At 38.1% G+C, this 14,673-nt stretch overlaps 2 protein-coding genes across 3 annotated transcripts; one reads left to right on the forward strand and one right to left on the reverse strand.

The window, feature by feature from the left end:
• The first annotated feature begins 1,693 nt into the window (after nucleotides 1–1,693).
• LOC121727102 lies at nucleotides 1,694–9,265 on the forward strand. The gene is made up of 3 exons (XM_042114782.1): nucleotides 1,694–2,456; nucleotides 2,790–3,377; nucleotides 9,063–9,265. The coding sequence occupies exons 1-3, from the start codon at nucleotides 1,694–1,696 to the stop codon at nucleotides 9,263–9,265; spliced, it is 1,554 nt and encodes a 517-aa protein (XP_041970716.1).
• LOC121726771 (bombyxin G-1-like) lies at nucleotides 4,790–7,775 on the reverse strand. 2 transcript variants are annotated; one of them, XM_042114277.1, is made up of 3 exons: nucleotides 7,658–7,775; nucleotides 6,492–6,670; nucleotides 4,790–4,995 (listed from the first exon to the last, which is right to left on the reverse strand). In XM_042114277.1, exons 2-3 carry the CDS (start codon nucleotides 6,646–6,648, stop codon nucleotides 4,838–4,840), a joined length of 315 nt encoding a protein of 104 aa, XP_041970211.1. In that variant the 5' UTR covers nucleotides 6,649–6,670; nucleotides 7,658–7,775; the 3' UTR covers nucleotides 4,790–4,837. The 2 variants fall into 2 exon arrangements, with proteins under 2 accessions (XP_041970211.1, XP_041970210.1); XM_042114276.1 differs by lacking the exon at nucleotides 7,658–7,775 and adding an exon at nucleotides 7,077–7,147.
• Nucleotides 9,266–14,673: the final 5,408 nt, after the last annotated feature.

The following is a 14,673-nucleotide window of genomic DNA, read 5'->3' on the forward strand; positions in this document are numbered from 1 at the left end:
CCTGGTAATCAATAGGATACCCAACTCCTCACCAACTTAGAGCAATGGTTTCGTGTTTGGGCTCATTTTAATTGCGACAACTAGTAAGACGTAGATAACCAATAAATTTTTGCATGCTGCTGCTGCAGCATCACCTGGATTCTATAAGAGCCGAGCTCCATATGAACCGAAAGTGGAGTTTTCATGTTTGGACTCATATTAACGGCCTCATCCAAAAGGACATTCCTAGATGGTTTGGGATTTGGGATATAATATGATCCTGTTGATAGTGATTTATATTCTGCACTATAACCAACACAAGTTTAAAAAGCATGAAATAAAATTAAATTAAGAAATTTAAAAAAAACCCCGTCAAACAACTTTAAAAAGTAATGAAATAATATATTTTACTGACTTTAAATTTAAATAATTCCTAAGTGTAAAGTGATATTTTAGTCCATAATTGTTGCCAAGGTGTGTCGTGGGACCGCTAATGTAGATGTTTAAATTCACATAACATTATAGTTTAAGGGTCAGTTTTCAGCGAACCAAATCGAGACTATCAGTGACATGGCGATACAAAATGCAAAAGACACTGTTGGCGGTCCCCCGACACACCGTGACAACAATTATGGACTAAAATATCACTTGACACTTAGGAATTATTTAAATTTAAAGTCAGTAAAATATATTATTTCATTACTTTTTAAAGTTGTTTGTTGGGGTCTTTTTTAAATTTCTTAATTTTATCATTATTTACTAATGTTTGGTGCTTACAGTAATTGAAGAAATTTGGTCTGATAAGCCAAATAATGGTGGTTATCCCCAGGCCGTAACGGGTGAGGTCGTTAACGGTCCGCGACCTCTGATCCTCCTGATATTGAACTGGTTTATAACGTACAGATCAGTCGGATATTATGTACGCTATAATGGCGGCCATGCTTGCTATCGTTCAATCAGCATGACGCTACCGATTGGATCAGTTAGAACTGACAGTGTGTGGGAGTGGATTGACATGACTGCAGTTATACTTGACGGCACAATCCACTCCCACACTGTCAGTTCTAACCGATCCAATCGCTAGCGTCACGCCGATTTGACGATAGGAGGCATGGTGTATGGCCGCCATAAGCTGCCCAATCAAAATCAGCTACGGGGTTTGCCACAATAAGTTACACATGCGTTACCAGACGCTCATAGGACTACTTCTGACTACCGAGTACGGACTTAATTATTTTGGTGGTTAAATTGAAACCGCTTTAAGAGTTCATACTACAGAAAGTCGTAATTTCATTGGCAATACAGTCCATTCTATTCAGTATTTTATATTTTCCAAACAAAAATCTATGGTGTCATTACTATGCCAACGATGGGATAGTTTTGCCTATATTTCTTGGATTATGAATATTCCTGCCCTGTATACTAGAAATATTAAATTCTTTCAATTACTTATCTTGCTCCAATCAAAGTAATGTTTAGCGCTAAAAGCTAAAATCGTTGGCAAAAAACCCGACCGGCTATCTGATCGACGCTAATGGACAATATTGTGATTGAATACTACTGTCTCTAACAGTTTAATACCGCAACCTTTTACTGGAGCAAATAAAAGTAATCACTGAACTACGTACTATCTAGCACTTTATAGTATATCACTTGCTAGGTAGTTGTTTTTCTAGCAGTTGAGACGAGTCGTATATCTTGGTCTTTGTAAACAATGAATACAACTCTCGGCTCCACATTCGAACATCCGCCAGTTTTTGAAGATTTAGGGAAAATGGCTGCAAAACTAGTTTATTACAACTACGAGTGGCGCTACCTCACTCTCGTGATGATCCAGGCGGCGCACATGTTGATTCCTCTAGAAACTTTTCTGTTGGAATACAAGCAGTCCGTCGTCATAAAAATGGGAAAATTCATCGCCTACAACCGTCCCGTCCGCCAATTCGTGATTTTCGGAGAAGATTCCAAGGAGATAGTGGGGGTAATACTATGGTTAAGCGATCGCAACTACGACAACTCTGGTAAATATGTCATCGTTTGTTCGGCTACAGATTATGAGGACTGCGATGAAAAAGAAGTATTCGAAGTGCTATCTGCGAACAATATTGTAAATGTTCTGTTTTTGAGGGCCGATACCGATAATAGCAGCTTAACGTTTTCCTACGAAAAAATAATTCCTGGGGAGTGTAAAAATAAAGTACCGGACGTAATCGAAGACGTGCATGTAGGCTGCTCTAACGACAACTGTTTTAAATCCAAATTCCTCCCACAATATAAGAATTTCTACAAATGCCCCCTCGTGGTCTCGACTTTCGAACAACCTCCTTTTATGCACATAGACGAAGACAAAAAACATATATCCGGGGAAGACGGAAGCCTAGTGAACCTAATGACGAGCTTTTTAAATGCTTCTCTCGTCGTGAAAATACCAGAGTTCGGCAACTGGGGTCGGTATGAAAATAACAACTGGACGGGATCCCTAGGGCACGTATTTAACGGACAAGTCGACGTCTCCGTCTGCTCCATGCCGGTGACGGAGACCAGATACGGAAACTTCCAAATATCCTTCGTCTACAATTCCATGGACATAGTCTGGTCGGCGAAACTGCCGCCTCTCCAGCCGGCGTACGAGAAACTCTTGCACCCGTTCAAATTGATCACGAGGGTAATGCTGTTCCTAGTGTTCATGGCCATCGTGCTCATTAACACGTTCATCAGAACGGGTCTCTGGGACCGAATACGTAAAACTTTCAACTTGAGTCCCCCCAAATCTAGTCTGCTCTTCTACTCCTGGGCGCTATTTTTGGGCATACCGATCCTACAGTTTCCGTCCAACAGGCACTTCCTAGGGATCGTCTGCACCTGGATCTGGTTCTGCTTCATCATGAGGAGCTGCTACCAGGCGGCACTGATGAACAGCTTAAAACGCCACGACCACGAGGATTACCTCCCGAATTTCGACAAAGTGCTGCACAATAAGTACCCGTTCGGCGGTCACGGCTCACTCCGGGAGTACTACGCGGACGACGACTACATCTACAACAACTGGGTTAATTTGGAATTGAAGGAGGTGTATGAAAAATTGGTCGAGATCTCCCACGGCGCTTCCGATTTCGTGGTGGCGGATAACAAGGAGTTCGTCAAGGATTACATATTCAAGAGCAACGGGTCGCAAAACCTACAGATTATACCGGAAAAGATCGTGAACAGCCCGACGGTTATGTACCTCAAGCGGCACTCTCCCCTAGCGGCTCGCGTGAACGAGATCCTGAGCCGGTCGGTTGAGGCGGGCCTCACGCAGGTTGTACAGAAGCGCTACGCCGTCTACATGAACTATTTCTTCAAGCACTTGGACGAACAGAAGACGCTACCGATCACGCTTGAGCACATAACGGCTTGTGTGTATGTCCTTGTATTAGGTTGGTCTTTGTCCATCATATTCTTTATCGTCGAAGTCTACTTTGGAAGACTTAAATAGAACAGTTTGAGGTTTTCAATTCATGTTTTCAATGTCTTGCTTGTTCAAAATAGGTACTATAGGATTTTCTGTTTTTTGTTTTGTATGGGAGCTCCCCTTAATTATTTAATTTATTAATTTTTTATTATAAATTATTAAAGTAAGTATAAATACAACTCAGTATTTTTTGTGAACATTTCAAGTACCTACCTATTGCCATTATTGCTATCGAGCAAAAAAGGCCAAAAAAATACGTTTGTTGTATGGGAGCGCCCTTAAATATTAATTATATTAAATATTAATTCAGAAATATTATAGAGACATATTATAGACGGACAGACAGACATCGAAGTCTTAGTAATAGGGTCCTGTTTTTACCCTTTGGGTACGGAACTCTAATAACTACCTATCACTTAACGAGAGCCTAAAGGAAAATGTAGGTTGCATTCACTAATAAAGTTTTACAAAATATGATTCTGAAAATTATGCAAACATATTACATCGTATGGACAAGGTCTTACTCGTTGCTTTCTTGGAAATTAGCTAAGTTAAATAAAGTTGGTTATGCGTCGTAACGAGCTATTATTGGAATTTGGAACACGTAAGGTTTCCTCAAAGTTGCACCGCTACGAGGGCGCTACGCCGTAGCTCTACGAGCCTGGGCTACGAACAGGTAAGCGTAGCGTTTGCTACGAAGCTTCTACGACGCTTAGGGTTTAGCCAACATGTTGTTTGTCATTTCAGTCAGGGAGCCCTAGAACAAATTTTTCATTTTGATAAGACAAACAACATTTTTATCTGCGAAAAATCTTGAAAATGGTAGCTAACAGAGATAGAGAAGAGAGAAAGGATTTCGTACTTTGATTTGGTCCTAAATGGTCCTAAAAATATATGGCTTGTCGTATTTATAGGACAATGTTACTAATAATTCTCGTGTCACAATGTTAGTAACCGTACTCCTCCGAAACGGCTTTACTGATTTCCTGAAAAAATTAGCTTGATAGTAATTAAAAAAAATGTTCTAGGGCTCCCTGACTATTTATTTGTTTAATATATAAAAATAAGTCGGGTTTTCCGTCCTGACGCTATAACTCCAGAACGCACGAACCGATTTCCACGGTTTTGCATTCGTTGGAAAGGTCTCGGGCACCGTGAGGTCTGTAGAAAAAAATATTCAGAAAAAACTTCAAGAGAAAAGCAGGAAAACAAGGCAAATCATTTTGCCGGGACAGCTAGTTTTTTATAGAATCGCCGATCAAAAATGAATGAAATTGATTATTGTTAGTTAAGCCCCCTGGTTATTAAAAATGAAAAATTAGCTACAGGTTTATGCGTTTTATTAAGTATGTATACGAATTAATCTAATAGTATTTAGAATATCACGATTAAACTATATTTGGTTCAGCAGTAGTTGAGTATGACGTCGGTGGTGCAAGGCTTGAGGCAGCACTCGTCGGCCAGCCCTCCCCTCTTGTATCTCTCCCACCCCGCGCTCAGACCTCCCCTCCGACCCTGCCATGGCCACTCCTCGAACCAGTCTTCCTCACTCACTGGTGAATCTGAAAGGAAAAAGTTAAGTTTGATTATTATCAAATGTCTGTCGTAATTTCAGCAATACTGCTCCAGCCGTGGCTACAGTATTTTATTGTTTTTAAAATACCTTGCTAATTGAACCAAATAGATTATTATCTTTTATATTTTGATCACGAAATATATTTTTCAAAAGGGATTGAAAGGATTTGAGGAGGTCAAACTTGATAATTTAAGTAAGGTATCCCATTAATTATGGTGTAGTCGTGATATAAATAAAGTAATATTTTAAGTGAAATATAGAAATTGAGTAATGACGAGACCCTGCCGTTTGATATTCATTATTCACCCTTTGTTGTATAATAATAAATAACATATTATTGGTAATGAAGACGCGAGTAGAAGAATCAAGTAACAGTTAAAAACAATAGATCCTCAAGGGTCGCAGTGACATCAGCCGGGCTAGCACGGCCACCAGTAGAAATGCGAAAGTATGGACAAACTGTGGACATAAACTTAAGGTCCATTCCGATCTTTTCCGCGGCTAATCGCGACCGACAAAAATTCAATTAAAATGCCACTTTATTATAGACTATAATATTTAATTTAGTTTGTTATTATTTTTAGCAATATTCCTCGAAAACTTTTTTCGCGGAATATTGCTAAAAATAACAACAAACTAAATTTAAACTATGGATTTCCGCAAAGTAGCGCCTGATTCCATTAACTATATAATATATAATGTCATAAATTAGGATATTATTTGAATTTTTAGGACTATAGTCTGTCATAAAGTGGCATTTTAATTGAATTTTTCGGAACGAAAAAAGATCGGAAGTTCACCTTAAGTTTATCTCCACAGTTTGTCTATATACTTTCGCATTTCTACTGGTGGCCGTGCTAGCCCGGCAGGGCCAATTGACCTGTCTTCAGCACAAAAAAACAGTTAAAAAATGCTGTTTTTGCATAAATGGAGGCTCTAGGGCCGGACAATGATTTGTAATAAAAACTGTATTTTATGTGTAGCCAGATAATGTAGTAGATAAAGTTTATACAAGGTTTGTTCAAATTAAAAGGGAAAAATAAGTATTAGTCCTTATGTTTTTAAAATGATATGTATCTGGTTCATCCACTCACGTCTTCAAACATGAACAGCGAAAACGTCCTACAGTCACATTAGTTGCGTTATTTATAATAATTCACTCTCTAACTACTAAGGCCGGCCATAGACGGACCGCATCTTGCAGTCGAGAGCGACAGCAAGGTGCGGTTGCCGCTCGGCGATCTGCAGTTTCCATACTAAATTCATATCCGCAATACACGGGCCGCTCGAGCAGTTCTTGAGCGGTCGGAGCAGTCGTCTGCTGTCAAGTTTCGCCGTGCGGTCGAACAACAATGATAACGTGTGGCCGACTGCATGATGCCGTCGTGTTGCAATCGTGTACGACTTTAACGCGACCGCTCTAGAGCAGTCTGTCCCGACTGCAACCTGCGGTCCGTCTAAGGCCAGTCCGAATAGACTTACCAAGGAAGGAGTCGGAGTACATCCTCTTTTCGTCGTCCTTGTCGCCGTAGCACAGTATGAGGCGGCGGTTGGCGAGCTGCCGGCCGCACAGGATGACCGGCTTCTCCGACGCCACTGACGCCACCGCCAGACACGACACCATCATCAGCAGCCTCATCACGCCGGCAATTGTACGGTTACTGTGGAATGATGGAGCAGCTTGACTAATACAGAAAATGAGCAAAATAATTAAAAACGAATAATCGCCTCAACGAAAAGTAGAAACTATTCGTGTGTTTGAATGTAGAGGTTACACGGTTTTTTAAATTTTATCGCAGGAGACACATTTTTCCGGGATAAAAACTATATATAAGTAACTAAAAATCTTTATGTATAGGACTTTATGAATATAATGCCCGGTTGAAGTTTTTTGACAGTAGTTTTATTTATTCACGATAAGCGCTCTTTATTGGCTTGCGTCGAAATGTTAACTAATCAACGACGCTATTAAAAAGATAAACTGCTGTCACTAAACCCTAAAAAACTGGGCATGAGTAGCTTTGTACAATTATTATTGAATGTCGACTTACAGTAAGGTATACTTACCAATTCTTCGTTTATAATGAGGGTTGGAAGTTGGAGCACGTATGTAAATTTCACCATAAGTCAAGTTTATATACGCGGGTTGCTATTTATAGGGTAACCACTTATTACATAAGCAAGCGATTATGCTCGATACTTTTATAATATATGTAGTTCCTTTCTAATTCTAATGTATCGCGGCTTTTTATGATTTCTCTTATTATTATTTTAACAATAAAAATAATGTTAACTGACGACCTTTAATGTTTCTGTCTGATACGTTAGAACTGCCCCTTGATATAAAAGGGAGACTTATTATTACTTCCTCAATATTATTAACTATCCTACATATAATAATAGTAACCTACGTGCTTGCGAAAAATAAACAAGACAGTAAACATTGCCTATGCGTACTATGTTATGATGTAGTATTTACGGGGATTAGGTAATTAAAAAGCTAAAACACTATCTAGTTAGTTTTTCACATTAAAACCCCGTTTCAAAGTGCGGAATAAATATTTATAATGTAGAATAAATGCTGATAGAAACATCATAGCGGAAACCTTTTAGTCTCTACCGAAAATATTAACATGACCGCACCCTACCTGCTCTCACGTCGTGGGCAAACATCCGATTTAACGCAATGTGTCACTAATTAATTCAAAAAAGCCACGTTAATGAAACATCGTGTTGTTTGGGTACGTATCATCTCATAAACACGTATCCTGACTCTAAAAATAAACTTAACCTTACTATCTTAGACCCAAATAGTGACGTCAGAATCTATTTTAGTGTCTGTACTTTTCCAGGCAACCCACATAGGTTGCCTGGAAAAGTACACACGCTAAAATAGAGGCATTCTGAGGGTATTATTTACAGAGAAAAGACTCTGGTACGTTTTTTAGGGTTCCGTACCCAAAGGGTGAAAACGGGACCCTATTACTAAGACTTCTATCTCTGTATCTCTGTCCGTCTGTCTGTCAGCAGCAAGGGCGGATCTACTATATGGGCCATATAGTAGATCCGCCCCTGCTGCTGACAGACAGATGGACAGAGATACAGAGATACCGTCTATTGGTTTCAGTTCGGTTGGGGTTCGTTAAAAAATCTTTAAGATGGTATAGCAGTTTGGGAAAACATCAACAAGTTTCTTATCAAAAATTAGCCAAAAAATTTCACTGCAAGAGGTGTAAGACTCTGTCTTTGACTGCAGCAGTAAGTAAGATTTTAACTGAATGCACTCATTCACTAAATGTTCGTCTACGGCATTTGGATAATGCGCCAACCTTATGATCGGATATTTTTTAATTCTAGATAATTTTTATTATGACGATATTGTCAATAATAAAAATTATCTAGAATTAAAAAAAATCCGATCATAAGGTTGGCGCATTATACTAAATACTAAAATTTATATAACCCCTATATACTAAAATTCATGAAAATCGTTGGAGCCGATTCCGAGATTCCAATTAAAACAAGAATTGCTCGTTTAAAGATATAAGATAATATGGAGCTCCCATACAAAAAACACACTTGTGGCTTACATTTGCTCTATTACGGTACGGAACCCTTCGTGCGCGAGTCCGACTCGCACTTGGCCGATTTTATTTTATCTTGTATCAGCTTCAGTTCGTCCTTAGTTACCTTGTCTCTACCAAGAAAATTTTGGTTCAAATCTAAAAAATACTTACCTACATATAGGAAGAACAAAAAAAACATTGAAGTTTTCAAATATTATTTATTTGTAACACTTTCAGGACGATGAAGATAGAACATATTATTATATAACGCACAAAGCACAAGTTTATATATCAATGTCACTTAGTACAACTCATATTTACATACGTTTTAAAATATAACCAACCTTAATTCTATATCTTTCTCGTCAAAAGTTTATAATATGTATCTACTTAACTCGAAACACAATCAGTAGGAAAACACAACAATGAACAAAACATTATGGCAGGATCATTATTTAGGTCTACAGGTTAACACCATAAAACCCAGTGGTTTCCCATTCAAAAATAGATGGGTTTTCCTTCAGCAGCCTTGCATCTACTGGACAGTACATGATGATGTTGCCGACTGTGCACGGTTGCTCGCAACATTCGCTCGCGACTTGTCGCCTCAATCGTCGCCATTTTTTTTCTACTACGGTGTTTTTAAGATCTTTGGGAATTAATTTATCTGAAACAAATATACATAATTAATAAGTTGCACATATAATAATATTATCTGCATGGGCGTACCGAGGGGGGGGGGGGGGGCAGCTGCCCCCCCCCCCCCCCCCCCTGGATCATGTTGACGTCCCTACTAAGTATATTATCTAGTACTTTCGTCTTTAAAAATTAAAAATAATAAAATGAATTTTTGCCATCTGTTTGCAATACAATATTTTTACAACTAAAAATTATTAATTTTTTATTCTTTATAAACATCTAGCTTCTAAAAAATTTGATTTGCCCCCTCCTGACCCAGAATCTGCGTAATTTGCCCCCCCCTGGCCCAGAACCTAGGTACGCCCATGATTATCTGATATCTCGTCATCTCAAGCTCTTTTATAGAGTTATTAATAAATTATACGTTTTAAGAAATCAATTGGTCACATGACCAACTTAAAACCTTACTTTTAACCCAAGATAAGATTAAAAGTCATTGACGGTTAAAGTTTGCTAAATCGTAATCGGTTAAAATTTGCTAATCGTCAGTTATCAGCATCACTAATTATTGTTATGTTACCTTCATAACAATTTGTGTTACTTACCTGCAGGAGCAGGTGTACCTATCTTATGGCTTATTCCTTTTATTACACGATTTAGAAAATTTATATTACTATCGCGAACCGCGAAAGTCGAAATTGATAAGTAGGTAGCATTGAGATATAAGTAATATGGTAGGTAGTATATTTTTTAGCGTTTAATTAAACTTTAAAAAGAGAACACGCGTAGGTAAATAGATAATGTTTTGAAAGATTTTCTAGAAACAAACAATATATCGAAAAACTTTCGTTGTGTATGACACACACAACGAAAGTTTTTCGATGCTCACGATAATTATATTTATTTATTTAACTCAGGCATCTTGGCCCATATTATAAATACCTTATAGACTAACATACATACAATTATACTAAAAACTAACACTAAAACACTAAACACGACGTGTTCGGAAGTATTATAATAATGTACGTAGAGACCGCTACCACAATCAGCCGCTACGTCTAACTTCTAAAGCTCTGGAAAATAGATTTGTTCGAATTGTTCGTTACCCATAATTGACACCGACGACGTGTCCCTTTTAACGATTGTGTAAGCGTTGTTACAAATATCGTCAATTATCAAGGACAGCCACTTGCTGCACGTGTAAACTCGGTCTGTTATTCTGAACGAGCCTAGTTCTTCACTGTCCGCACTGTGTATGTTCCGGTACAGTAGCAGCAAAATGTAGATCTGAAATCAGACGGTGTACCGTTTGTACCACGTTTGTACCGTCGAAGAAATTTATTCATAGGCAGTTGACGGACCTACGTCATTTGGTTCAGTTATGTCAGTTCAAACATCAATATAAGTGATCTGTCGGCTGGGTTTGTGGCGTATGTTCATACAAATTGGTCCTCAGATTTCGTTCCTAAACGACATATACTATAATATCATAGGGTCAATTTAATTTCTCACTTTTTGTCATCAGATTCAGGTAGACCTATATACATAGTTCCGCCGTCTGCCTATGAATAAAGTTCTCTGATAGTTTATGTACTTTATAGCCAAGTTAAGAAAAGTGGTAGAGGAGGTTATCTAAACGTACTGTTACACCCTATGTTATTACGTTAGGCTAACTAGAATGAGTGTTCATAAATAAAATCCTTTTGCTAACTGGATTACGTTTATTACGCAACGTTACGTACGTACGTCCTTAACGTAAAAAAGCGGCCAAGTGCGAGTTGGACTCGCCTTTGAAGGGCTCTGCAGCAGCCTAAATACCTACTCTGCCTACGGACACGCTCCATGTATCAATAGATTTCTTAATAATTATCACAGTGTCTTGGCAATGATCACTAGAGAAATAATCAGCGACTAATTGCATATTTTATTGGGTAGGTATGAAATGAAATGAAATGAAATGATATTTATTTGGATAAAATATGGTTGCTAGAGGTACGTCACCAGGCGGGATCTCGAGAACCGCAATAGCTAGATAGTTGCAATTTTCACAAATTATGTATTTATGGTGTCGTTATAGAAGCTAATAGTCCAATTAAAATAAAATAAATTATTAATAGGGGGCCTCATACAACAAACACAATTTTTTCCCGTTTTTGCTCTATATCCATAATGATAACAGTAAGGTTTTTGAAAATTTCAGAAAATACTCAACTGTATTTTAACTTTAATAATTAATAATAAAAATTAAATAAACTTATTATTTAAGGGGAGCTCCCATACAAATTTACGGTACGGAACCCTATGTACGCCAGTCCGACTCGCACTTGGCCGTTTTCATAATTATTTTACCTTTCATTGTGAATAAAAATCTATCCGGGTACCAAATTTAAAGGTTCTAATTTTGCTAGAAGTACCTTAGAATTTTGATGATCTGTCAGTCAGTGAGTGACAAAATTTAGTAACTTTGACCATCTGTAACTATTAAACTATTTATCGAAATTTCGTGTAATTTAGAGGTTAAGCTAGTTAAGCTAGTATTTGCTAAAAAGCTTGGGTGGGGCACTGCCGTGCCCCCAGATAATTGTAGCTACAATACATAACATTGTACCTAGAGTTATTTGAAGTTTGGGAATAGCTGAACAGTAAATGGGTCCAGAGAGGTCAACTCTGAAAGTAACTAAATAAAGATTGTCTTAAAATCTATATATTTTTCAATATTATGCATGTAATGCATATCAAATACTTTGCTAAAAAGCTGCTGGATTTATTAAAATAAACATTCACTAGCAAGAAATTTCCTTTATTCCTTTTAATAATGATTATGCACGACAAAGATTAAAATATTCAAACATACAAGATATGCGGCGTTCATTTTTCCTTTCTCCCAGTTTTTCCATGAAGAGCACTATATCCACAACTAGGTAATAATAAATTAATACAATGTGGCAAACTACAAGAACAATGTTTGGTCAGCATAAGTGTTACACGATGAATGGACTATCAGTTTCTTATTGCTCTAAATAAATAATATAATATTGTGGACGTGGTCCATAGTTCGGCGTTACCCAAACTTGTTTTGTTTACGAAACAATGTCTCGAAGGCGGAAACTTAGTTCCGTAATTTCGTTCTCAAAGTGGCACTCATAAATAAATAAAACTGTATTTCAGACTAATTTTGTCTATAGATGTGTTAGTGACAGTAACAATGAAATTAGATAAGTATGTTAGTAGTAATCAGTGGGTATCAGGCGCGGTCCGAAGGGGGGAGGGGGGAGGGGGGGGTCACAGGGTACATGACCCCCCCCCAAAATCTAAGGTCAGAGGGAAAAATCTCAAAATCTTGCCAAATAATAATAGGAAATTTCTAGTTACTTATTCCTATAACAGCGATAAATTTTTAGTGTAGTGACTAGTGAGTGACCCCCTCCAAAACTTCAGGCTGCGACCGCGCCTGGTGGGTATAATAATAATTCGCGTAGAATACTTGGTATTTTATGTAACTTCTTAATTATTATCATTCATGCGCTGATGTTCATTAATCCGCGATTAAGGTATTTATCGAAATCGTGAATTTTTCTAGTACAATATCAATACCAAGTACCTATAAGACCATTAATATCATAACCTCCTCGTTTTTTGGAAGTCGGTTAAAAAGTCGTATAAATACAAGTTAGCAACCACTAGTCCAGTGTTCCGCAAAAGGTGTGCCGCGGCACACTGGTGTACTATGGCCAGTAGTTGGTGGTTGGTGTACCAAAATGTCGTCGTGTAGGTATATTCCTAGTTTATAAGAACCAAAAAAGGGAACATTTTAAGACGATCAACGAAGGGATGGGAGTCGGGACCTCAGAGCACCCCTGTACACGCTGATTAATTTGTCGTGTAGGTACTTATCTCCAAAAATTTTCTAGATGTACCTTGAACACAAAATGTTTGCGGAACACTGCACTAGTCCACGACAGCTGACTACAGATAAGACGGGACTCCAGACTCGGGCTAAAAATACAACTTGTTTATTTGTTTACTGACCTTACCTCAGTTTACTCTAGTCATTATAATTATCATTAGCGTTACGCGGATGCTTCTCATAGATATTATATTAAATTGTTATTAAGAACGTGTTGGGCTTTTAAGCTACTGCATGGATTTTATCGCGTGCTTTGAGCGTGGCGACCGAATCAAGAAATTATGTAACGAAAAAAACCTAACACGACCCACTCCAATGTGACGGTCGGTGGTGCGGCGTTGCCAGACTTCGGCACGGTGTTTGTGTGCGTGCGACTAGACGCATGTGAATTATAATTGCATGCGTTGATAAAAAATGCTATGCAAATTGCAATAGCTTTACCGCGGCAGTCCCCGAGTGCCACATTTTTTTTTATTTGTGCCTTTCCTCGGTGCCAGTTCATATCTCTGGCATAACTCGCGACAAGCGAGAAGCGTCTAATGCAAGACTAGAAAAGAAAGATCAAAACTGTCTACAGCACATTACTTATATCGTGATCGCCTATAAGAAAGCTAATTATAGGTAAAAAATAAAAATCTATAGGTAATTAGGTACTTTCAAAATATATAGCATCAAAATATCCGCGATAGTTGTGATGTGTGACTATAGTGAATAGCTACTGATAAACATGTGTGATAACTGATAGCATACTCGTGTCTCCTGCCGGCTGCCTGAGATGACGAGCGTCGAGCTTAGATAATAATAAGAGAATGTGGAAAAAACGGGGGAAATTATTTGAAAGGGCTTATCTCGCGAACTACTGGAGCAATTTTTATGTTATTTGGCACAGATAAGAAGTAGACCACGTGAAGGATCATAGGCTATCGATTTTAATCATTTTTTCAGTGGCTATATATTTTATACCCGTGCGACGCCGGGGCGAGTCGCTAGTATATTATAAAAAGATAAGCATGAGATAGTACTTTTTGCTGATGACAATTCACTTATTTTTAATGTGAAGCGGCGACAATTTAATTATGACGAGGTTAATAGTGCTCTCTCAAAAATAGTACTGTATGCTAATAATTTACTCTTGAATTCTAAAAAATTAAAGTTTAGCTTGCCAAGTGTTAGGCAAGTACAAACCAACGTAGATACTATTGAATGATGAGGAAATGAATTTAGTTGTTTCTTGTAAATATGCTAAAGTCAAACGATGCCTGAAATACGTAAAGTTACTTAGTATTTAGTAGTTCTTCTTTGAGATACACAGAATTTAAATAGGCATCTCGTTCAGCTCCACGAAAGCAGGGTCCAAGTCAATTTCTGCGTAGTTATTTTTTTTATGAAATAAGGGGGCAAAAGAACTAACGAGTCACCTCAGGAAAGCAACAACCGCCGCCCATGGACACCCGCAACATCAGAAGAGCTGCAGCCTGCAGGTGCGTTGCCGGCCTTTTAAGAGGGAATACGCTCTATTCTTGAAGGTTTGCAGGTCGTATAGATCCGG

Source organism: Aricia agestis, chromosome 5 (genome assembly GCF_905147365.1).
Source record: "Aricia agestis chromosome 5, ilAriAges1.1, whole genome shotgun sequence".
NCBI classification, from domain to species: Eukaryota; Metazoa; Arthropoda; class Insecta; order Lepidoptera; family Lycaenidae; genus Aricia; species Aricia agestis.